At 34.0% G+C, this 26,169-nt stretch overlaps 1 protein-coding gene across 1 annotated transcript; it reads right to left on the bottom strand.

The window, feature by feature from the left end:
- Nucleotides 1–22,721: 22,721 nt before the first annotated feature.
- Nucleotides 22,722–25,017, bottom strand: LOC116120809 (basic blue protein-like). Its single transcript, XM_031406786.1, has 2 exons — nt 24,757–25,017; nt 22,722–22,969 (listed from the first exon to the last, which is right to left on the bottom strand). Exons 1-2 carry the CDS (start codon nt 24,929–24,931, stop codon nt 22,770–22,772), a joined length of 375 nt encoding a protein of 124 aa, XP_031262646.1. The 5' UTR covers nt 24,932–25,017; the 3' UTR covers nt 22,722–22,769.
- Nucleotides 25,018–26,169: the final 1,152 nt, after the last annotated feature.

Here is a 26,169-nt window from a genome sequence, read left to right as displayed (position 1 = left end):
ATCTTGACTCCAAGGATATTAGTGGGTGTCGAATCCAACAAATAATAAAATTCTCATTCTCAAAAAATACAAATTGTAACAGTGATGAGCAAGGTCATATCCACAGAGATTGTGTAGATTTATTTTAATGAAAATTAAAGCAAAGAAAAGGGGGGTTTTGAAATTTTGAAGTGAAATAAAAAAGAAAGCAATTATAATCAACTAAAAATTAAGGAGAAATCAATATCATGCAAATATCAAACCAAAGGTATAATTTCAGAATTCGTTCAGAGAATTGGTCATAGATACAAAGATAAAATCTTATATTCTTCAATAAATTGGTTATGGTTATTAACAAGCTCTAACAACCTATCTCTCCTTACTTTCTCGATAACCAAAACAAGCTCTTTGATTACTTCCCTTGTTAATAAACAACCCTAAACAAGCTCTTAGGATTTAATCTATCGACAGCATTAATAATTAGAGAGACTATCAATTCTAGCCAACAAATACACAAGCTCGATTCATTTAGACTAGATTATATATCTTCATAACATAAATAGAAAACCTCTCTATAATCAACTATGTTATTTTACCACTAATATTAAAACATTTAAACAATTACAGATTTAAAGTTCTAAATGGCAATTATTAACCTGATAATTGAACAACGGGCCCTTTGCATCAATCAATCAAGACAATAATTTTTAATAAATATAGAAGATATATAGATAGTGAAGAAATAAAAGAACACTGAAAATTATTTAGATCTCACAATTCTTGAAGAACCAAAACTTCAATTATCCTTCAGCTGGAAGAAAAGTATTTAGCTACTCATAATTAAAAGAACGCCTAAAGAAAAGAGAGAGGAAGCTTTCTTGTGAATAATCTCTCTTTATTATAATAGTTACTCCACTAATAATGGTTACCCTATCTAGATAAGGAAACTAATTAAAAGCAAATCCCACCTTAATAGGGGTCTTGGCAGATACTTCCGAGATAAGAATGGGTAACTAAATCTTTCTAGCTATCATACATATCCTTTTCCTCCAACAAATTCGTAACCCTAGGTCAGAACCTCGATCTAGTAAGGCGCGCCACGCTTTATCTGCTGACTACTTCTGTGACATTCTAAGAAAACAGGATGTGCCCACGCTTTAAGTAAAAACCACTTCTTGAATGTATATCTTTTTGAGCTCCGATTTTTCCTTTCTAAATCTCTTGATTTTGAATTCAATTTGATTTAACTCCTCAATCTACTCCACAAAATACGAAACATAATCAAATCCAAGATTAAGCATTTGTAACCATTAAAACATGGGAAATATAACAAATTATACATATATATATATATATATAATAATTATATTATATATATTATATTATATATTATATATTATATATATAATATATTATATATATATAAATATATATATATATATATATATATATATTATGAATTCTTATCAAATTCCCCCACACTTAAACAATGCTTGTCCAAGCTACAATAGCTCAAGTTCGTCACCTTTTCTCCATCGTCCTTCTTCTACCTTTACTCATCTCTCAATCCAAATTATCATGCCTTAAAGATTTAAATCTAAAGACAAATAAGAAACGAGCAATTTCATACAGTAAATTCTTATAACCACCCCCATGAACAATCACCTCAATGATCTTCTCGAAATCAAAATGCAATAGGATCTAACACCCTCTCATTGGATTCACTCAATACGCTCAAAGTGTTTAGGGTATCAAGAACTCTCAAGTCAAAACATAGAAGATCTTTACCAAAAGCTTGCTAATATATCACATCTTTATCATCAATGGATTGAATTGAAGCAAAATCTAAGGGTCTTAAATGGGTTGTAATGGGGCTTAGGTAAGGTGATCAAAGAATTATACCAACTTCTCCACCACAAGCGCAACTCATAACGTCAAATGTTTCTTCAATCAATCACTTCCAACAATTGAAATTGCACAACTTTTCTTTCTTCCTGGCCCTTTTTTTTTTTTTTTTTTTGAAAAACCAAGGCACTTGTAACTTGAATCACTTTATTCCCAGCATCTTTCAATCCTTTCAAAGATAATTTGAAGCTTCATGTGAACAAGCTAGTATGATCCTTCAATTCAAGGTTCAAAAGAGGGAAATCGACAAAAGAATGAGTTAACATTGCTTATATTATGGTTAACTTCTAACAAAAGGGCCAAGGTTCAAAATTGGCTTTCTAAGGTAAAAGTCAAGGTAGGCTTTTTAAGAAAGCTAAATGGCTCCACCTAGATGCCTTTATTAATTCAATGCATCCAATTCAACAATGTAATCTCCTGACATGCATAACAAAGCAAGTTCTAGAAAAATCAACTATGTATGACAATCACTCAATCAAGAAAAATGGAGCATGTTGTAATATGAGTGTTCATTGGCTCAAAAGCGCACAAAAAGGGTCATGTACATTAGATCCCACACATTTTTCATTCAATCAATCATCAAGAGCAATTAATCACTGTGTAGTAAATAAGAATTCAACGATTCATGCTAATCCCTTATTACGCCTAAATTTATCTCAATAATTCACAATAATCTAGATCATTTAAGACAAGCATCGACAAAATCTAGAATTTAGAAGAGAAGGATCACAAACAAGAACTAAAGTATCACTTGGATTTTTGAAAATTTTCTTGAAAAATGACGCAAAAATTGATCAAAATGGAGCTAAAAGTGAAGTTCAAAGTAAAATCAAATTCATATGTCAAAGACCCTCCCCCACACTTAATCCATACATTGTCCTCAATGTATCAAAAATAGATGCTCAAAAACTATAAAAGAACAAAAGTAAGTAGAAAACTCCCCTGAAAATGTTGAGCATCAACCAAGATATTAGTCACGTGCTTGGGGGTGAAGGTGGTGTGAATCCCATGTAAGCAAAGAAAGCTGACATGTTTCTATCCATTCTGGCAACTTGGTCTTCGAGTCTCGCAAGCTGATCGCCAAATTGTCCTTGGGAAGATGCGACGGACGTGGAAGGCAAGTCTTTAGATTCCTCGACCTCGTCATCATCGTTGGCGTCAAGGAGCTTGAGTTGTGGTCGTGTCAGAACGAGTCCTGGTGGATAAAAATAGAAGATACCCTCTTTTCTTCCAATTAAACCCATCCCCTCCAAACAATATAAGTCCAAAGGCAACATCTTACAAGCAACATGAAGATCATTATTCTCAATCATGAACAGCTAAATGGGTGATTAATGAACCTAAAATCAAAGGACGCTTGTTTTTTAGGACACCAGCAAATTGTGAAGCTAACCAACACCCAAGATTCACTTTGATTTTGTTTTGCATGCACCACAAAAAATAAAATTCAGCTTTTGACAACACAGCAACAGAATCCTTCCTACCTGAAAAAGTAAAGGCAAGAAACCGATGAATGTATTTCAAGACAGGATCACGAAGGTAGGTATTTGTGGATTTACTTAGGTCATAGTGATCAGCAATGGACATAGTGTTATACAATCTAACTGGTTCAAAGGCCTCACTAAAATCACAAGAATTTTTCAAATATTCATCAGACTTAGCATATTCTTCAGAGATAAATCCAAAGGCAATGTTGAATTCAGTGATTAAGAGCTTAAATTCTTTTTCCATTAATCTAAACTTGACTACTCGTGGGCTGTGAAGTGTGAAATTATCAAGCTTGTTGAACTCAAAAGTAGTGTAAAATTCTCTGACTAGTTCAATAAATGTCGGGCAAGTAATGAAAAAGTAAGTTTGCCACCCTATATTGTCAATGAGCTCAAACACAGCAGTGTGGATATCCAAAGCTTCCATTGTAGGGTGATGAATATACTTACAGGGGATTGTTGACCGCCTACAGATGTCCTGATACCTTGCCTTATCTTTCTTTTTAGTGAATGTCAAATGCCCTTTCAAATCCGATTCTGAAGGTGGAAGAATGTGCTTCCCTTTCACAATTCTGGCTATTTTACGCACTGGCGGGGTTCCTCGTTGTGTGTTTAATTGGCTTTGAGCAATCTTTCTCTTCCCCATGGCGTGAGGAATAGAGATAGAGGTGGATCGGTGGAGTGCTGTGCGGTGGGCTTCCAAGGGACCGTTCAGCTCGCGCGGGGTTGGGTGATAGGCTCGCGTGGTGGTGGTGCGAGGTGGAGGGCTGCTAAGCTGGGTGAAGGAGGCGGCTGGATAATTTAGAGCAAGAGAAGAGTTAGGGCAACTGAGAAGGAAATAGGAAATAAAAAGAATAATTATTATTACGTGGTTTTTTTTTTTCGAAAAGGGAAATCAGAAAAAGGAAAAAATTCTAAATTTTTTTTTTTTTTTTTTTTACTCTTTCAACCAGGAGAACAATTGGAATAAGGCGTGGGCACGTTGTATTCAAAGATTTCTTCATGTTTGTTGCCCAATTCCAGGATTCAAGATTTTCCATAAGGCGTGCCCACGGGTTACGAAAATCATCTTCTGCCAAAAAAAAATTGGAAAGAAAATCAAATGCACTCCGAAAAATGGAAAAAAAAAAAAAAACTAAAAATAATCTAAAGAAAATAAAGAAAACAAGGAAAGTAAGACAAAAACTTGGGTTGCCTCCCAAAAGTGCCGTTCTTTAACGTCTTTGGCTAGACGTTGCCACCTCTTAATTGCCACAAGTCGGACATTCCAAAATAATTTGATCAACATTATACACTTGAAAACCTTCATAAAAAGGTTTCAAACGATGACCATTGACCTTAAAAGTTTTACCTATATCCGAACTTTGTATTTCAACTGCACCATGAGGAAATACTTTAGTAACAATAAAAGGACCTACCCATCTAGAAAGCAATTTACCAGGAAATAACTTTAGTCTAGAGTGATAAAGTAAAACTTTCTGACCAATAGAAATTTTTTTCCTAGAAATCAGTTGATCATGAAAGGCTTTGGTCTTTTCTTTGTATATTCTTGAGCTTTCATAGGCATCATTGCGGATTTCCTCCAACTCTTGCAATTGTAATTTCCTTTGTTCGCCTGATTCATCCATTCCCATGTTGCAATGCTTGACAGCCCAATATGCCTTGTGTTCTAGTTCGACTAGGAGATGACATGGTTTTCCAAATACCAAATGGTAAGGAGACATACCTATGGGGGTTTTGTAGGCTGTTCGGTAGGCCCATAGCGCATCATCAAGCTGCATACTCCAATCCTTCCTATTTGGGTTGACAGTTTTCTCAAGTATGGACTTGATCTCTCTATTGGACACTTTAGCTTGCCCACTTGTTTGCGGATGGTAAGCAGTGGAGATGCGGTGGGTAACATTATATTTCTTGAATAAAGCCTCCACTACTCTGTTGCAAAAATGAGTCCCACGATCACTGATTATAACTCTTGGTGTCTCGAACCTAAAAAAAAATATGAGATTTGAAAAAATCTACAGCAACTTTACCATCGTCAGTCTGAGTAGCCTTAGCTTCTACCCATTTTGAAACATAATCCATAGCAAGAATGATGTAAACATTACCATGAGAAGAAGGAAAAGGGCCCATGAAATCAGTACCCCACACATCAAATATTTCACAAACAAGAATAGGGGTGAGTGGCATTTGGTCTCTATGCCCTAAATTTCTAGTTTTCTGACACTGTTCACATGCTTTACAAAACATATATGAATCACGAAACAAAGTAGGCCAAAACAATCCACATTCTAACACCTTATGAGCTGTTCTTTTGGGACCAAAGTGTCTTCCGCATGCATATGAATGATAAAATTTCAAAATGGAAGGAGTTTCTTGTTGAGAGATGCACCTTCGAATAATTTGATCATAACAATGTTTCCACAAATAAGGATCATCCCAAACATAATATTTAGCATCACTTTTGATTTTATCTCTTTGAGCTCTAGACAAACCATCTGGCAGTTTTCTAGTAACTAGATAATTAACAATATCAGCATACCAAGGGATTGACTTTTCAATAGAAAAAAGATACTCATCTGGAAAGTCGTCTTGTAATGGTGATGGTTCTTCATTTGTGGGTAATCTACTGAGATGATCGGCGACCAAATTCTCTGTACCTTTTTTTATCGCGTATCTCCAAGTCGAACTCTTGTAGCAAAAGTATCCACCGAATGAGCTGGGTTTTGCCTCCTTCTTTGACAACAAATACTTGAGAGCTGCATGATCAGAATAAACAATTACTTTAGTGCCAAGTAAATATGGACAGAATTTTTCTAAAGCAAAAACAATAGCTAAAAGTTCTTTTTCCGGTTTTGAATAGTTCCTTTGCGCATTATCAAGTGTTCTTGAAGCATAGTAGATGGCATGAGAAACTCGTCCAACTCGTTGTCCAAGAACAACACCATTTTCATGATTGCTTGCATCACACATGATTTCGAATGGAAGATCCCAATTTAGTGATCAGATAATCGGTGCCGAAGTCAGCATATCCTTCAACTTATCAATGCACCTTTGCACACCTCATCAAATTCGAACACCACATCTTTTTGCAATAACCTACATAAGGGTTGAGTGATTTTGGAAAAATCCTTAATAAAACGTCGACAAAATCCTACATGTCCAAGAAAATAGCGAATTTCCCACACACTTGCGGGGTAAGGCAAAGATTTGATAATTTCTATCTTAGCTTTATCAACTTCAATTCCCTTAGAGGATACAATATGGCGTAGAATAATACCTTGATCAACCATAAAGTGACACTTTTCATAATTCAGAACAAGGTTCGTTTCTATGCATCTTTTAAGCACTTTTGTAAGGTTAGTTAAACAAGTATCAAAAGAATCACCATAGACTATAAAGTCATCCATAAATACCTCTATGATGTTTTCCACGTACTCTGAAAATATACTATCCATACACCTTTGAAATGTAGCAGGAGCATTGCAAAGTCCAAATGGCATTCGTCGGTATGCAAAAGTGCCAAACGGGCATGTGAAGGTGGTTTTTTCTTGGTCCTCAAGTGCGACTAGGATTTGATGAAAACCTGAATAACCATCAAGACAACAATAATGAGTATGACCAGCCAAACGTTCAAGCATTTAATCAATAAATGGAAGAGGAAAGTGATATTTTCTAGTTGATGCATTTAACTTCTTATAATCTATACAAACCCACCACCCATTTTGAATTCGAGTGGGCACCAACTCACCATCAGGATTTTTTATTACCGTTATACCTGTTTTCTTTGGCACAACCTGAACCGGACTTACCCATTTACTGTCTGAAATTGGATAAATCATACCTGCATCGAGAAGTTTCAAAATTTCTTTCTTTACCACTTCCATCATTGGTGGATTCAGTTAGCGTTGGGCTTCTCTGGAAGGCTTACAATCTTCCTCTAATAGTATCATATACATGCATGTGGAAGGGCTCAATCCCTTAATGTCAGCTATAGTCCAACCAATAGCCTCTTTATACTCTCTAAGTATCCGAATCAACTTTTCTTCCTCTAATATGGAGAGTTTGTTTGAGATTATCACCGGAAGAGTTTCTCCTTCTCCCAAAAATGCATATTTCAGATGATCTGGTAAGGGTTTCAATTCCAATTTCGGTGCCTGCATAATAGAAGGAAGAAGTTTTGTGTGAGAAAGAGGCAACTCAATGTAAGACACATCATACCTTACAGGTTTAAGTGATTCCAATTCGTAGATTGCATTTTGCAGGTCGGACTCCAACACAAACTTCTTCATGATCTTCTGTAGCCCTTCAAAAGTGAAATTCCTGCTAAGTGTAACTTTTAGCTTATCATCATCAATTAGATTAAAGATTTCCTGCGCCAACGGGCCAATAACATCCATAACAAAAACAGAAGACACATCATTAGGGTACCTCATGGCATCATAAATATTGAATTTAATAATTTCACCATCAAATTCCATTGTGAGTGTACCATCATGCACATCAATTTTTGTCCTAGATGTTTTTAGAAATGGCCTTCCTAATAACATTAGTGTTGAATTAGAAAAGTTATCTTCTTCCATGTCAAGAATATAAAAATCAGCAGGAAAGACCAACCCATTAACTTGTACTAAGACATCCTCCAAGACTTCTTTAGGATATACATTAGATCTATCAGTAAGTTGAATAATCACACCTGTTTCTTGTAATGGACCAATATTCAAAGACAAATAAATAGAGAGAGGCATGACATTTATTGAAGCTCCTAGATCTAGCATTGCTTTCTCAATCCTAACATCACCTAGTTTGCAAGGGATAGTAAACATACCTGGGTCCTTGCATTTTGGAGGTAATTTTTTCTGGAGGACGACTGAAACATTTTCCCCCATACTTGTCTTTTCATTACCTTTCAACTTCCTCTTGTTGGTGCACAACTCCTTGAGAAATTTAGCATATCGAGGCACTTGTTTAATTGCATCAAGTAAGGGAATATTTACCTCAACCTTGCGAAAAGTTTCAAGAATTTCCTTCTCTTCCTCTTCTTTCTTGGATTTAGTCAATCTAGTAGGAAAGGGAGGATTTGTCACCAATGCCTTTGGTTGTTCACTATCGAGTCCTCTAGGCTGGTCAGTTTGAGGTTGAGAAGCAACTACTTCTTTTTCAATTTCTTCTCCACATGTTGCCTTACTGGGTTCCTTCAACTCCTTCCTGCTTCTTAAGGTAACTGCACTAGCATTTTGTTTTGGGTTAACAACAGTTTGTGAGGGCAATTTACCTTGAGATTCCAATCTACTCATAGAAGATGCCAGTTGACTCATTTGATTCTCAAATTGTTGAATGCTTGTTCTTGTCTCCTGTTGAAATTGCTGCATGTTAGTTGCAAGTGATTTAACAATTTCTTCTAGAGACATACCTGAACTTGTGGAGGTTTGTTGTGGTGGTGGAGCAGGTGGTCTAGGCTGAAAGTGTTGGAATTATGGTCTTGCTTCATAGCTGAAATTGGGATGATCCCTCTATCCTGGGTAGTAGGTATTTGAATAAGGATCGTATTTCCTTTGTGGTGGGCCTGGAAATCCTCTAGCTGCATTGGCATGCTCATAGGAATCAAATGTAGGGCACATGTTAGTTGGATGACTGATGGTAGCACAAATTCCACAAGCTTTCACTTGTTGCATATTTCCTATAGCTAACTGTTGAAAAATAGAAGTTAGATTGGATATTTGATTTTCAAGGGAAGATATACTTACCTCATTCACCCTTATTGGAGATGTGTCCTGCCTGAATCCAAATTGTTGTGAGTTAGCGGCCATGATAGAGATCAAATCTCTAGCGTCACGAGGAGTTTTGTTCACTATGGCACCTCCACTCGCTGCATCCATCATAGTCCTTTCCATGGGTAGGAGCCCTTCGTAGAAATATTGAATGAGGAGCTGTTCAGAAATTCCATGTTGTGGACAGATTGCACAGAGTTGCTTAAATCTTTCCCAATACTTATGAAAGGTCTTTGTATTTTTCTGTTTTATTCCACATATCTCCCTTCTAATGCCAGCAGCTCATGATGCAGGGAAAAATTTATCAAGAAACAATCTCACCATCTTCATCCATGTGGTTATAGAGCCAGGGGGCAAATAAAATAACCAATCCTTTGCTTTTTCAGTCAGCGAGAATGGAAAAGCACGTAATTTGATTTGTTCTTCGGTCACTCCTTGCGGTTTCATGCTTGAACACACCACGTGGAATTCCTTCAGATGCTTGTGAGGATCTTCATTCTCAAGACCACGAAAGTTGGGAGCAAATGGATCAATCCAGATTTTAACTCAAAACCCACTTCCAAAGCTGGATATGTAATGCAGAGTGGCTGTTGATTTACATTTAGTGCAACCAATTCCCTTAAAGTTCTCTCTTGAATGGCCATTGCTTCTTCTATTTTAGAGTCACTAGATGAATCAACCAAGTCAGGTACTAAATCAAATATGGGGAATGAGGATGAAGATGCTTGTTTGTCACGCAATTTAGCTTCCTTCCTCAACTCCCGAGCCGGGGAGCAAGATGAAGCTTTCTTGTGAATAATCTCTCTTCTATTTATAATAGTTACTCCATCTAATAATAGTTACCCTATCTAGATAAGGAAACTAATTAAAAGCAAATCCCACCTTAATAGGGAGTCTTGGCAGATACTTTCCTAAAGATAAGAACGGGTAACTAAATCTTTCTAGCTATCATACATATCCTTTTTCTCTAACAAATTCGTAACCCTAGGTCAAAAACTCAGATCCAGTAAGGCGCGCCCACGCATTATCTACTGACTGCTTCTGTGAACATTCTAGGAAAACAGGACGTGCCCACGCTTTAAGCAAAAACCGCTTCTGGAATGTATATCTTTTTTAGCTCTGATTTTTCCTCTCCAAATCTCTTGATTTTGAATTCAATTTGATTTAACTCCTCAATCTACTCCACAAAATACGAAACATAATCAAAATCCAAGATTTGACCATTTATAACTATTAAAACATGAGGAAATATAACAAATTATATAGATATTATGAATTCTAATCAGATATATATAGCTTCACCCATATCTTTCATCTCAAAATGATATGATAACCATCCTTTAAGATTTCATTCACAAATCCCTTATCATTTCTAGCTCTAAGTTTATCATTAACATATAATGATAATATAACAAATTTGTTATTGGATTTCTTTGTATATACACAATGATCTTCACCAATTTGAAATCATACGACATTATCGCATTATGAAATCGAATATACCACTGTCTTGAGGACTGCTTAAGGCCATAAATCGACTTTAAAAATCTACACACTTTATGTTCTTGACCTTCTTTAATAAAGCCTATTGGTTGTTCCATATAGATCTCTTCTTATAATTCTCTATTGAGAAAAGCAATCTTTACATCCATTGGATGCAATTCAAGATCCATGTTAACAACTATAGCTAGAATAACTGGGATTGAGGTAAACTGCACAATAGGTGAAATTTTTTCTTCATAACTATTCCTTCTTGTTGTGTATAACCTTTTCGCGACTAAACGAGCTTTGTATCTTTCAATACTTCCATCAGCTTTTACGTTTGATTTTGAGAACCCATTTGTTCCCACTGGCTTTGCGTCCTTTTAGTAAATCAACCAATTCCTATACTTGGTTTGATTTCATAAACTCCATTTCTTCTTCCATTGCTTTCATCCATTTTTCCTTAGAAGGGCATTTGAGAGCCTCATTTACATTCATTGGCTCGTCTTCATCTTGTGGAGTAACTAGAAAAATTTTTCCTTCAATCTCAAATCGTCGATGTAGAACTTGTTTCCTGTTTGATCAACGTATTGGAGATTGATTGGTGTTACTCCCATTTGGACTAGCTATCATAGTCAGATCATCGGTGGGGAATGGTTGAGGATTTGAAACTAATTCATCAACTTTTATATCGCTTCCACTGGGATGTAGTATAACCAACTGGTTTTCAATAACGGAATTGCCTTGATCTTGTGTTTCATATAGAAACAAATTTTGACCTATCTTGCCCTTCTTAGGAAAATCGGTTTCTAAAAATGTGACATCTCATGATTCAAACTCATTGATGTTACCACTTTCTTGTTCTCTTATAAAGATGTATCCTTTGGAATATTCTAAGTATCTTATAAAAATACATTTCTTCTCCCTTGGACCTAATTTTCCATATTTATGGGAAGGCTCATGAACATAAATCAACAAATCCCCACAGTTTTAGGAGACTCAAATCGGGTTTCCGATTTATCCATAACTCATATGGTGTACTAGTATTAGATTTTGAGGGTACTCGGTTAAGTATGTATGTGGCAGTCAATAAGGCATCACCCCAAAATGAGATGGTCAAATTTGCTTGTGCCATCATAAACCTCTCCATTTCAAGTAGGGTTTTGTTTCTTTTTTGTGCAACTCTATTTTGTTGCAGAGTTCTTGGAATAATTAATTGATGTTCTATTACCATTTCATTACAAAAAATTCTACATTGTTCAAAATATTCACGACCTCGATCGGTTCGTATAACTTTTATATTTTTATCTAATTGATTCTCAACTAAGTTTTTAAACTTCTTAAAACATTCTAAAGCTTCAGATTTATGAGAGATCAAAAAGACATAACCATACTAGGTGAAATCTACTATAAGTGTGATGAAATAAACAGTCTCATGTCTAGCCCTCACATTCATTGGACAACATCTGTTAGAATGAATTAATTGCAATGAAACTTAAGCTCTTATCACTTTTCCAAATGGTTTTCTTGTTGTTTTTTCAGCTAGGCAATGTTCACAAGTAGACAAGTCTACTTCTGTTAAGTTTCCTAACAAGCCTTCTCTTGCTAGTATATTCATTCGTTGTTGGCTAATATGGCCAAGCCTTGCATGCCCTACATTCACATCATCATTATTGGAAGATGTAATGAAGGAAAAACAAGCATAACTATAATTATAATCAATATTTAGTACGATAAAACGATAAAAAATATAACCACAACCATAATATTTTTTGTCCAAAAATAAATGAACATCAGTACTTGAAAAGTTTAAATTAAAACCTATTTAATAAGTTCTAACACAGAAATCAAATTTCGATGAATATTGAGTGCATATAACACGTCATGTAGGTATAGGATTTGACCTCCACGCATGATTAATTTGCATGTGCCAATCCCCTGAACTTCCACTCTAGAATTGTTATCTATGTATATCCATTTTGTTTCCTGTGGTATTTGTTGAAACTCCACGAAAGCACTCCTATCTTTCGCTATATGGTCTATGGCTGCTGAATCTACAGTCCACAAAGGATGAGATTCAGTTAGAAAAAAGAGAACTGGAAACATTTATAGAACTTACTTATGCAAACAAGTAATTTACCTTTTTCAGCTCACTACAATTGCGAGCAAAATGTCCATTATTTCCACAGTTATAGCATTTCACCTTTGCCATGTTTTTCTTTCTGGTAGGATGCTTTCCTTTTCTGTGTTTATAAAACTTTCTTTTCTTTTCTTGAGCCTTATTATTATTGCCTCTTATTTGGGATTCACCTTGGAATTTACGTTTAAATCTCTTCCCACCATGTGAACTAGAACCAGTCATATACACATCAGTATTTGTCTTACTAGCATTAATGCAATCTTCTCCCAGTTCTAGGTGTCATGTGGCATCTTCTAAATTTTTGATGCCCTCATTATAGGTAAGGTGTATCTTCATGTGTTCCTAATTTTGAGGCAATGATCTCATGACAGCTTGAACCTATTGTTCATCAGTTAGGACATGACCTACATCTCTCAACTCATTAATCATGTTTGACAAGTGCCTTAAGTGCATTCTCATAGTATATTCATACTTTTTCTTATATGTGTCAAACTTGATTGTAAATGATCAGAGTTTGGTAATGGATGTACCTCCAAACTTTGTTGCAAGGGCAAACTACATGTCCTTTACTAATTCATATTCCCAATACTTTTTCATGAGATCATTGTCCATGCTGCTCAACAAAGTGATTCAAGTAGTGGAATTCTTTTTCTTCCACGTCATAAGCCACACGGTCTCTTCTATGTTGAGTCGTGTCTCCTTTTTCAAGATCTTCCATGGTCGTGGTAAGAGCTTTAAGAGCCTCTTGTTCTTCCAAGACATATTGGATTTTCATGCTCCATATCTCATAATTTTTGCCATTAAAATTTTCTCCTTTATTAAGTTCGATGACAATGTTCTTAGATGCAGATACCATTTCTAAAAAAAATGTAAAAATTAGATAATGCACGTTATTCAATGCTCGAAACATACATATTTTTCCTTAATTAATTATATCAATAATAATTTTATATTAGATTTGGAATCAAAAGTTAACTATGTCAACAATCATCATCCAAAATTCTAATCTCCAACTATCATAGATTTAATTAATTGCAATTTTGAAATAACATAAATGCATAATAATATAAATATAATCCAACATAAGTTCACATAGAACAAAAATAATATTCAAATTTTTATAAAAAAAAATAAAACTAATTTCATTGCAGAAATAGAATTCAACATGTATTGACATTAAAAACAAACAAATGTCCAAAAAAAATGTAAATGTAATGCCACATCCCACAAACTAGGAAAGATCTAAGAAGCCTTATTCTAAAGTCGTTATCTAACTTGTAAGCTATCCTAGGCAAGGGAACTCCTAATTTCTTGTGATGTCCTTTTCGAGTTAAGACTCCAAAAGATGCACCAGCTGTCTTTCTGGCACCCCAGTCTATGTACTTTTTTATGTATTTGTTGACTAAACGTCTATAACCTTTATTAGCATCTTTAGGGTTTTGATCTTCCAGCTTGTTCCAAACCAGATGAAGGAGACCAACGAGACTAGGGTAATTAAGAGTCTCTCTAAGGACATTGTATTTCATCTCATCTCTAATTAATCCCCTTTGCTAGACAATTTCCTGCATTTTTTCATTCACATGAATGAAATGATTCACTAGTTGCACCAATTCATCATCTAATCATGTTCATTATCCTTTCCTTTTGAGTGGGTGTTTTAGTAACCCTCAGACGTCTATAACTTAACACTTTTTCTGTAACAAATACAAAAAAAAAAAAAAAAAAAAAAAAAAAAAAAATTATATTCATTTATCAAATAAAGGTTAACTATATTTGACAAATAATATATTTACACGTATTTATGACTCAAAAACTAAAAATATACCCGCAATATCATACCAAGTATGAATTCTATTATTTTAGAAAAGGAAAATGACACTTTAAGAACCCTCCACGTGTTACTAGCAGTAGCCATGCGCTAGTAGAAGCAGCCACGCGTTTTCAGCGATTTGTCATGCACCACTAGCAACTTGCCAAGTGTGGACATGCGTCGGATCCTCAACTCACCTTGACTTCAGGTCGGGTCGAGTCGAGTTGACCCGTTTTCCCTTTTACCGGGTTAGCTTGACCCGGTTTGTCTCCGTTGACCGTTAACCAGGTTTGACTGGCTGGGTCGAATTCTCAGGTCAACTTGACCTGTTTGACTCTATTATGGATTGGGCTTGGACTAATATACAGTATTATGGATTAGCCAAGAATAACTAATACAAAAAAAATGTAGCCCAATGGTTAGTTTGTTGGGCTTCCACGCATGAGACTTGGATTCAAGTCTCAGTAACCACATTTTCTTTTAACTATGGTAATTGGTATAAAGAAAATGAAGTACAGACTTAAATAAAAAAAATGTATAATCGGTTATATTACAAACAAAACAATTGCCCATATGGTTTAGGGGTCAATTATAGGCCTTAAAAAGGCCTGGGTTTGTGTCATGGGTTTTCCTCCTTAATTTCTTTTAAATGTTATTTAAAAAAACAAATGACATGCTGCTTTTAGGACCCAAATAAAAACGACATTTCGGTTGCTCATGGTCATCTTCAACAGCTAGGTCTGCAACTTGGTACCCGGCCTAGAAAATAACCTATTACGAATCCGAAACTTTAAAGAACCATATCTTAGCCATTTTAACTCCATCTTTGTGATTCAAAAACCATTATCTTCATAATTTCAAAAAGAATTTAATATTTTAATTAGTTTTACCATAAAACAATTCCACAAACATTAAAAACAAAATTTCAAAATTGAACACTAATAATAAATAACATTCAGCATATTTCATTATATTAACACTAAACATAAAAAAAAATATGAACCATTCTGTAAAACCATTGTTAGTAAATTAAGAATAACAAATATCCTAATTCAATCCCAAGATCATATCAAGAGTCATTATTGCAATCACATTTTCACTTAAACAAACTATAATAAAGTTCACAGCATAAATATCTTCTTTTTGTCAATCACAAGCACAGACCACTGCCTTTTTGAATTCCAGTAAGAATAATGAATGAAGAGAGAAATATTTTCGTAAGAGAGTTGAGATTTCTTATATACATGAGGTTGTTGCCTTCAAGGCAACTGTTGCAAGATAGTGGTAACTGCCTTTGATAGTTACCGCAACGCAATAATGTAATTGGGTGGGTCCCATCATGGGTGTCCCACCCATATCTAATAGTTCCCATCCACAAATGTTAAAAATATAGCTCAATTTTATTTAGTAATTAGGCATGTCAAAATTACTAGTGGGTTTAAGGCTCCAAGGAGTCTTACCCTAACGGAATTGGATTTATGTAGTAAAAATTAAACTAAAAAACTAATTGAACATATAAGTTAACGAGTCTCATTTGCAATGTTTTCAACATTATTTTTCTTTAATTATAATTTTATTTAGTGTTATTTGAAATTCTAGAAATTAATTGGAGAGGAACAGAACACAAAGGTATATTAAGAATGTGAATACATATATAACTTCAATTAATGAAATTTATGTGCATGGGGCTTATAAAGAGTCTTGGTAAGGTTCAAATAAAATTACTCTTAGCAAATATAAATGAAAAAAAAAAAGGTGATTTTCGAACCCCATCTATATGATTATTAGCTCCCAATATATAGATAAAAATGTTGTTTTACCTTTACAACAAATGGGGTTCCCGAATCACTTTTCATATATTTTTCTTAACATCTTCCGTGCAATCAAGTTGATGAACAAAATTTTATCTCGCAAGTGAATGAATCACTATGGTAGTATAGTAAGCAAATACGAGAGTTGTATCCACAGAAATTTGTAAAGTTTTCCAATTAAATCTAATTATGCAATGCCCTAAAAGAATGAAATAAAGAGTAAACAACATGTTCCCACCCAAGGTTTCGCGAATCTACAAGTTCCCACCCTTGGTTTCATAAATTCCAGATTCTCACACTTAAATTAACACTGTTAGGGTCTGAAATAGTATAAAAAATGTTATTACCAAACTACCCTTTAACTTTTACTTTTGATTGTGGTGGCTAAATATTAGAAACCTCCCTAGAAGATGGAAGCTTGTCCATCACACCCCTACGAGCTAGGCAAACCCCAACCACCACAATCGGCACCATAGTTCGGCCAAAGCCACGACAACAACGGTACGAAGGAGACTAGGAGCGGAACCCCTCACCCTTGCTTGACCGACACCCACCAGGGTGGCTGGATTACGTAATTTCAGTGACTTTTCCTCTCACCCACTTCTAATCCTAGGCCATTTCTGGCGAATTCCAACATCACCAAGCTCCCCCATCACCACCATCAGAACCCCCACACCACAATCACCAAAACCCCTCACACTCCCACCCCGATGCACCCACAAATCACTGGTCGACAGCCCCTGCAATATCGCACGATTCTCCAAGTTTATGACCAGATTCTAGCTAGTTTTGACATCGGAAATACCCCTTTCAAAACCATTTGAATCTCCATCCTCTCCTCAACAAAACCCACACCTCCACTAAACCCCCCCCCCCCCCCCCCCCCCCCCCCCCCCCCCCCAATTGGTCGTTTTTCATCTACAAGCTACCAAGTCGCGTTTCTGTCGTAGGGGTGTGATCGTCATATTTCTAACTTAAGATGTGGGAGGTGCTTGTGAGAGAAATTTGAGATGTGGAGAGTTATTTTGAAATTTTTATTTTTATTTCAAATTTAATGATAGTGTAAATGACCAATTTACCCTTTAACCATTAAATTAAACCATTTTCTGTTAATTTAAGGGTGAAAATTTGAAATTGATGAAACTAGGTGTGGGAACTGTAGATTCGCCAAACCTTGGGTGGGAACATGTCATTTACTCTAAATTAAAAATAGGCTAAATAAATTAACTAAATATTTTGAGAGAAGTTTGATTTTAAAAACAAGTAATTTAAACTGCAAGAAATTAATAAAAGCTTTTGAGATTGACTTTATTAATAGTGGAAACACTAGGCATCCGATTTCACCATAACATTCCAGTTCTATGTCATTAGTTAACTTAATGAAAAGTCTAAATTTAATTTATGGGGTTCGTTCTTTCGTTATTATGATTATCCGTTAGGTGTTTGGTTGTAACCAAGTATTCTTAACCATCAACATAACCATGACGTCTAGTTAAAAAAAAAGGAAAAAAAAAAAAAAAAAAAAAGGTAACCAATTAAGAACAAGAACATAAATTAAGAACCAAAAATCATTTTAGCATGGCATTTGCATCGACAACAATTCTTTCATTCAAAAGAGCTATTTCAAGGTTAAGCATGTGATGTCTACTACCTTGTCTCAAGCAATCAATTAATTCATATTAAAGATGGTCAATCAATAACACAAAATTAAAGATTGACTTAAGCATAAAGAATGAAACTGGAAACACTGAATTGATAAAACAGTAGAACCAACTAAGACATAAAATCTTCATGTTATGTTACATTGGATCCCTAGTAAGGAATTCAGTTACTCGTAATCCCCATAATATCAGTCATCATATTCATGGAAATCTGAAAATACAAGTTTGAAGAAAAGATAGAGAAAACCCTTAAAGGATCCTTTTTACCTCTGGCTTGCTCCTAGGATAGCTCTCACACAATGGTTTGCTTCCAATCCCTCGTTTCTCTGAATAGTTCTCCACTTTACATAGGCGTGCCAAAATTAGGGTCTAAGAAAAAGTGCTTTTTCTCCTCTACAAATCCAGCCCAATAGAGAACTCCTAATGCCTTAGGACTTCTCTTTCGTTATCCAAACTAAACTACGGTTGTCCAACTTAAAATTGAATCAAAACAAGATTTAGGTGTCCCCTAGCCACCCAAACTGTCCAAGAACCGTCCAATAGCATCCCTAACAAAATTAGGGACGGGTGATGCAAAATCATAAAACTTTGCCTAGAATTCCTCAACTGACTGTCAGATACTAAAACTAGAAAATCTTCCTCTAGAAAACTGAAAATAACGAACAGTAAAATTCTCCGTAAACTGAACTTTCAGAGTTTTTTAAGCATGTTTGGCACAACTCCTAGTTCGTCCAAAGGAATTAATGGCAGCCTCGCGAAGTTGGAATTTTTTTGGGCATTCCTTCTTGACAACTGCTGCTGTGAATTTGTTAAAATGTTTCTTGAATTAATTTCTTACCAACAGTCAACATCACACAATTAGCTCCAAAGCTATTTCTAGGGTCTATTACCTACAAAACACTTACTACACACATCAAACGCCCAATTTTACGAGAAAACGCAGCATAAATCGTAGAAGTAATGCATAAATGGTATAATATGGTGTTATCACAATGCAGCTAATACTCATGAAAGAAAGATGAAACACCAGCAAAAGCAAGGATCAAATAGGTCAATGCATTTTATATGTCAAAAAGCAAGTCAGTGTTTATACATTTCAGTGAAATTGTTTTAGTCATTTGGGTGACTGAATTCTCCTTTCACTCAATTCGCTCTTCCCTCTAAATTATCTTTGCTCTGCCCTTTTTCTTATTAAACAACGCACTTGTTGTGAATTAATGTCATGCATTTTATATGTCAAATAAAGTTAATTTTGTTGAGCGATAATTTTAGAATATTATTTACATTTAAAATAATTTGTAAAAATAGATATTTATAAAAATGGAATTTTGAATTAAGTTATATTTAGAAATTACGTAAAACTATGTAGTTTTAATGTAGCTTATTTAACGTTTTGGAAAACATTTAACATAGGTTCAAAATAGTTATTTCCCTTTTAAAATATTAATAAAACTTGTTTAATAAATGTGGGGATGATAATGCAGTTTTAGAAATATTGGGAACCTTTTGGGTTCAAGCAAAAATATAGGATAATTACAAATTCGTCCCTACGAAAATAATTAAATTGAAGGAATGTCAATGTAAATAAAAGAATATGGACGTCCTTTAAAAGTGAATTTCAATACAAACAGAAATTCGACATCGTAACTAAAATGTCGAATTTCGAAAAAGAGAGAATTTATAAGATATTTATCTGGAATAAAAGTTTGAATTTTTGAATCGTAGCTTTAGAGGATTTTAAGGAATTTTAAAAATAAAAAATTCTAAGAAATCAGATTTTTGAAAGATGTGGCTCCGTTTGGTTCCCTTTTGAGAATACTACTATTAGTATTCCCAATAAAGTTAAACGGTAAAATTACAAAAACTCACAAAATTATTTAACTTTTTTAAACCCCCTAAATTTGTTGATTTAATTAAATACCCCTAAAATTTTTTTTAGAAATTGCAAAAAAACCCAACAACCCATATTTACCAATTCTGGCCACCACCGCGCGAAAATGCCAGAATTTGGTATATGACGCACTACCAGCTAATCTGGCCGGTAGTGCGCCAATCTAGCGTTTTCCGGCCAGATCCACGATAGATCTGGTTGGAAAAGGCCAGATCTTTGGTCGTCTCCAGTAGTCAACGACAGCCATATCTTTGGCCGTCTTGACGAGAAAATACACCAGATCTGGCCGTCAATGGCCAGATCTAGCTGTGGATCTGGTCAGAAAATGCCATGTCGGCGCATACCGGCAAGATCCAGCCGTCATGCACTGATACGATGACTCCGGCCACTCCTGACGGTGTGGTCGGCTGTTCATATTAATGGGTGGGTGGTTGTTTTTGTTAACTTTTAATGTTTTATTATAGGGGTGTTAGTAAATAAACAAACATAAGGGGTATTTTTATTATTTCCAAATCTTACATCGTAATACCCGTCCAATTCAACTTTTTTTAACTTTTTTCCAAAAACTTTTCTAAAAGTGTCAAAAAGTGAACCAAACAGAGTCGTAATTCTCTGAAAGACTTCTCTTGGGTTTTTGTGACAAGGGTTTTCATGCTTACTAAAAGTGAAATGTTCAACTAAGGTCCCCTAAGTGGGCCTAATTCAAAGAGATCTTTCAATTCTGATAAGTCCTATCGGACTTTCTTACTTGCCACACCACAACCCATCAAATAATGTCCAATTGAAGTGTCATGGGTTCACTGGTCGCCGGAAAGGGTTTAACAGAAACAAACCTTTGAATCGAGCTCAATGGGCTTTGCTCAAGTGTCAAACAGCTTTAAAACTCTTTTTTGTTTAGTTGTTTTTTCGATCGGTCCATTTGGGCCTTTTGGGCTACCTTGACAAAAGTGAGCATCAAGATTCAAGAATTTGTTTTATTTTTCCAGATTTGTATTAATTTTTTAACTTTTAGGAGATGTTAATGTTTTATTACTGGAGTATATTATATTAATGGAATAAAAAATTACCTTAAAAATTACTAGAAATGTTTAGAAAATATATTTAGTTGGTTCAAATAAATTGATGAATAATATGTTTGGTTAGGAGGATAAATGGGTGGGTATATTATATAGATTACTAAATTGTCCTCCTTTTTAAATATTAATATAATAGTATTTTTTATTATTATTTTTTGAATAATTTCTTTTAACTTCATACTTTTCAGATTTAGCAAAAACACCCTAGCAACCAAAAACATTTTGAACTTAACAAAAACACCCCTACCCACCCCAAGTCATTGCCGGCAGCCAGCCACCACCGTTAGTGGCCACCGACAATGCCACAGATTTGGCTGTGACACCGGCAGTGCCATAGATTTGCCATGGCCATTTCACAGCCAACTATGGCCATTTCACAGCCAAAGATGTGGTTGTGAAATGGCCAGGGCATTTCACGGCCAAAGACATGGCCGTGAAATAGCCATAAATCTAGCCTTTTTCGACCATAGATCTATAATCCATGGTCGAAAAAAGCCTCACCGGCACACGGCCGGCCATATACGGTCGATCGTACACCATTATGGCTACTTTTGGCAGCCTTCGGCAACGGTCCACGATGGTTAGAGGTGGTGGCTAGTTTTGGGTATAATGGCATTTCTATAAATAATGACAATAATAAGGGCAATATCGTCCAAAAAATTTAAAAAGTGAGGACAAAAGAGTATGCATAAGTGAATTGGGTGTTTTGTAAATCTTAACAAATATATGGCTAATTTGGATCAAATGCTCAACTATTTAGGGGCAATATGAGAAACAAAATTAGATTACCTTGAGTAAGTTTTAATAACAGCAACACCCCCCCACCCACAAGGTATTAAGATTCTCGGCAACTTACCCCCCAAATGCCACTGTTTGTCATAAAAGATTTCGGGAATAAATTTTTACAAACCAACCAAACATCGTCATCGGCTTAATTTACAAAATATTATCCAAATTATCTAATATTAACCCCATCCATACGAGCCCTTAAAGTAAGTTTTTCTACTTTTGGATCAATTTATTTTTAATTTTTTTCATATATTTCTTATTTTTTCATTATTCTAGTTTTTTTTTTTTTCATTTTCAAACTTTTTTATTTATTAGTTTCTTTTTGTATTTTCTTATAAAAAAATGTATATTTTACATAATTTAATATTTTTTTAAGCCTAACATGAGTGTTGGGTGCAGCTAGAGATGAAGTGAAAGTAAGGGGGTGGGTTGTCCTTGGAGGGCACGGCAGGTGATGGCATTAAGGTGATTTACACTTTACAGTTTCTATGGTTAAAACTTAAAAGTAACCAAAAGACATGGACACTGGGGTTCAGAGTAATTACCAGTACTATAGGGAGTTTTTTAAATTGTGAAAAACTTCGAGGGGTTTAAAAAGTCCCTTAAGTTGTATATGTATAATAGCTTTTATAGAACATGCGAGAAATAAATATTCAAATAATAATAAAATCAATCTTGTTTAAGGTAATGAATATATCTCTCATATAAATATTTGTAAATATGAGATGTTCTAACTCCTCTGATATTGAAGTAATTACTTCATTACAATATATTATTGAAAAGTCAGAGCAGATTCATAAGTATAAGAAAGATGGAATTAAAAAAAAAAAAAAAAAAAAGTTTTGAATGTTATTATTGATTTATTAAAAACAAAATAGCAAACTACATATTTAAAAGCCATAACTCATTATAATTAGCAAATCACACATAAACAGTTTATTTAGTACATGAATAAATACATACGGATAACTTAATTCGCAGTGATGGCTATTTTCATTCCGGATTGGCAATGTCCCTGGATACTGCAGATGAAGTAGTTTGGTCCCCTGGCTAACTTAATTCGGTCCTTCCCAGTTTTGAAAGCTTTAGCACCTCTTGAGGTCTTGCAATTACGGTAACCACCTTTGTTTACAGCAACCACATCGTGAAGGGAAGGACTGTAGTTGAATACTGTCAAATCAAACACAAATTTTTTAAGATTAATCTTGAGGTTTAATTGAATGATAAAATTCCTTTCGTGATTTTAGAAATAACATAAATTCTCCTATCATAGTTGTTATTATTTGTACTATGAAGGTTAATAAATATATATCTAATTGTCTCTTTCTTGTTTATTTTAACCATGAAGAGATTTTTATTATTTAATTATACTTAAGGAAGATTATTACTATTAACTTAGAAAGATATTTAAGCTATTAAGTACCTAACAAATATTAATATTAAGATAATTACTTAAAACACCCTCTTTTAAAAGTAAAATTAAAATCTTGCCTCTTTTTAATTCACTTAGTATATAAGACCTTTTATCCAATATCTTTCCACTTTTACATTCTTGACTCGAGCAGCTAGGGAAATCCACTCTAGTGCTCAAGTTGCTAGAATCCAGTCAATTCTAACACTAGAGTAAACACAAATTAATTTTTTTCCTTTTTTATTTTTAGAAAATTAAAATAACTCTTATATACATTTAATATTCCTTTTTTAAAACAATATATTTTATTTCTTAATTTTCTTAATAAAATATAATTAGTTAATTTATTTGTTTGTTTAAAGAAGTTTTAATATTTAATTTGTAACACTAATTTGGAGAATAATTAAAAATAAAATCAATTGTAGAATTGTTAGAGTTGAGACATGAAAATTGTAGAGGGGTAAAAAAGGAACAAAAGTAGATGAAAACTCTTATCTACTAAATCAATTAAAAAAATCATATTTTAATTTGTCAAAAAAAAAAAAAAGGTCTTTTAGTTTTAAGTAGTTTTTTCATTAATATTTAAGTTTATTGCACACAATTTCAAGCTATTTCGACGCATTAATAACGTTATTAAAGATTTTAAGAATGTTAAAAAATTGACTGAAATTTAAAAGAGGAGCGTTATTGTTCCACTTTAATAGATAACAATATTTATAGGGTCAAAGCAAGTTGCCGCTAGTTATACATTTTTAAATGAGGATGAGAAAATTTTTCCAGGGCAATCATGCCAATTAAGAATATTAAAACAATTAAAAATAATAGTGTTATATTAAAAAAAATATTGTTTACATTTAATATTATTTGTAATTAGTTATAATAAACTCATTTTAATTTTAGAATACATGGGTCGTACGGTAATCTCATTTTCATGATATTTTTGTTAATATTTTTTATTTAACCATTCTAAACAATTAACTTTGTTCTAACAGTATTACATTAATATCAATAACTAAATGGTATTTTTGGTGTATATTATATAAAGAAAGATATTTACAAAACAAAGTTAAATAAATTTGTAGTGTATGTCAACTATTAATACATTTAAAAAAAAAAAAAAAATACTATTGACTATCCGTAACGATTCTAAATTTAACATTCTGATGAGAACTTCTACACTCTTCTTCATTGAATAGACCTCAAAGTTTGAAAATTATATCATGGATACTCTGTTTGTGGTAGATGAGTGAAATTGTAACTTTGAGAAAGTGCTTTGTAAATTTAATGACAATATAACAGAGTTACAGTAAAGGGGCATCTGTGTCAAAGTTTTCAAAATTTGAGATCCAAATTATAAGGCAAAGGGGTTTTTATGAGATTTTGAGAATACATTTAATAAAAAGTACCAAGGTTGTCATGAATGATAAATTTAGAAACCTTAAAGGGTAATACATCATTAAAAAAAAAAACATAGAGTATCAGGCATGTTCTAATTAATCATAAATAAATAATTGAATTTAGGAGAATTAAATGAAATAAAACTCACCCAGAATATCCCCAGCCTTAAAAGTTTTACCCTTAGGCCACTTATTAACGTTGAAAGTCCAACCACCAGGACCCCCAACAACGTGAGTTGCAGCTTCACAAAACTCACAATACTGGAGCAGAATCAAACTCAGCACCACTGTAACAACAATTAAACTGCCTCTTTCCTGCGCCATCTTTTCAAAAAAAAAAAAAAAACCTTAATATTAATCTCAATAACACAAATAGTAATTTCAAAGAGAGAGAGAGAGAGAGCAGTGTGGTCTCTTAATTTGATGAGCAAAACTCATAGAAGGCTTGCCCTTTTTATGGAGGCCTCTCTGTGTGAACACAACTACCAAAAGAGTCATTCATTCATTTTAATATTTTTGTTTTTTAGATTATAATAATAAAAAAAAAATGGGGTTGGCAGTTGGACACGATTAAGAAGACTTGAAAATATTTCCATATTTTGCACATTCAATTAGGATCCAGAGATGATTTTCTAGCGTAATGCGCAGGTCGGGTTTTCCATTCCCCATCCCCGCCCCGTCGAGGAAGGGGTGACCCTAGTACCCACCCCGCCCCAGACAATAGGAAAAAACCCTGAAAATCCTGGGATTGCAGGGAAAAATCCCCGCCTCATTTCATATCCTAAATGCATCAAAATATGATATTTTAATCCATTTTTACTATTCAGATTTGGGTTAAGCGGAATGGGGTGGTTACGGGGCAGGGAGACATCTCTCCCCGTCCCCACTTTTTCCAGGGAATCCTCACCCCGTACCGGGTGGGTGGGTCCATAGAAGTCCGAGAATTGTGCCCATCTCTAGCGTAAAGAGAATATGAATTAAGATGTTATTTTATAATTATATATATTTTAGTAATAGGTGAAATTATCATAATACTAGGCTAACGTTGTATATTTACATCCTAATAAGTAATGTGAGATGGATTCATGATGTAGTTCAATGGGATCAAATCCTCAATCTTTAATTTAAAAATAAATAAATCTTTAAAAAGTTAGTTTACAGATTATAGAAACACACTTTAATATGCCATGATGTAATTGAATATGAATATATACAACTTAAATGAAAGGTGAGAGGTATAATTACTTTCTTCGGATTTGGATCATCTCTTCATCTAATTTTGAAGTATACATGCAATAGTTTTATCATTGAAATCTTAATTATATGTTCTTACGCTCTCCGTTTCTATCCAAGTTTTTTAGATCAATCCAAAATAAATGCTTTATTATTTTGAATAGTATTCTTGAAACATTATAGGTGTTTGTTTTATTATTTTGAGTAGTATTTTTGAAATATTATTGATAAATATAATTGGGTGATTATTACGAGTTAGAATTTAAACATTAATAAAAAAAACTCTTAAGTTTGCTAATTTAACTAAACACTCAAATATATAAATTTTA

This window comes from Pistacia vera, unplaced genomic scaffold, assembly GCF_008641045.1.
Source record: "Pistacia vera cultivar Batoury unplaced genomic scaffold, PisVer_v2 Contig947, whole genome shotgun sequence".
Classification (NCBI taxonomy): domain Eukaryota; kingdom Viridiplantae; phylum Streptophyta; class Magnoliopsida; order Sapindales; family Anacardiaceae; genus Pistacia; species Pistacia vera.
This window is presented reverse-complemented; position numbering and strand designations above follow the sequence as displayed.

Coding starts and splice junctions, on each gene's coding strand:
- LOC116120809 (XM_031406786.1), bottom strand. CDS start 24,931: ATGGCGCAGGAAAGAGGCAGTTTAATTGTTGTTACAGTGGTGCTGAGT. Junction 22,970..24,756: donor TAAGGCTGGGGATATTCTGG/GTGAGTTTTATT, acceptor TTGATTTGACAG/TATTCAACTACAGTCCTTCC.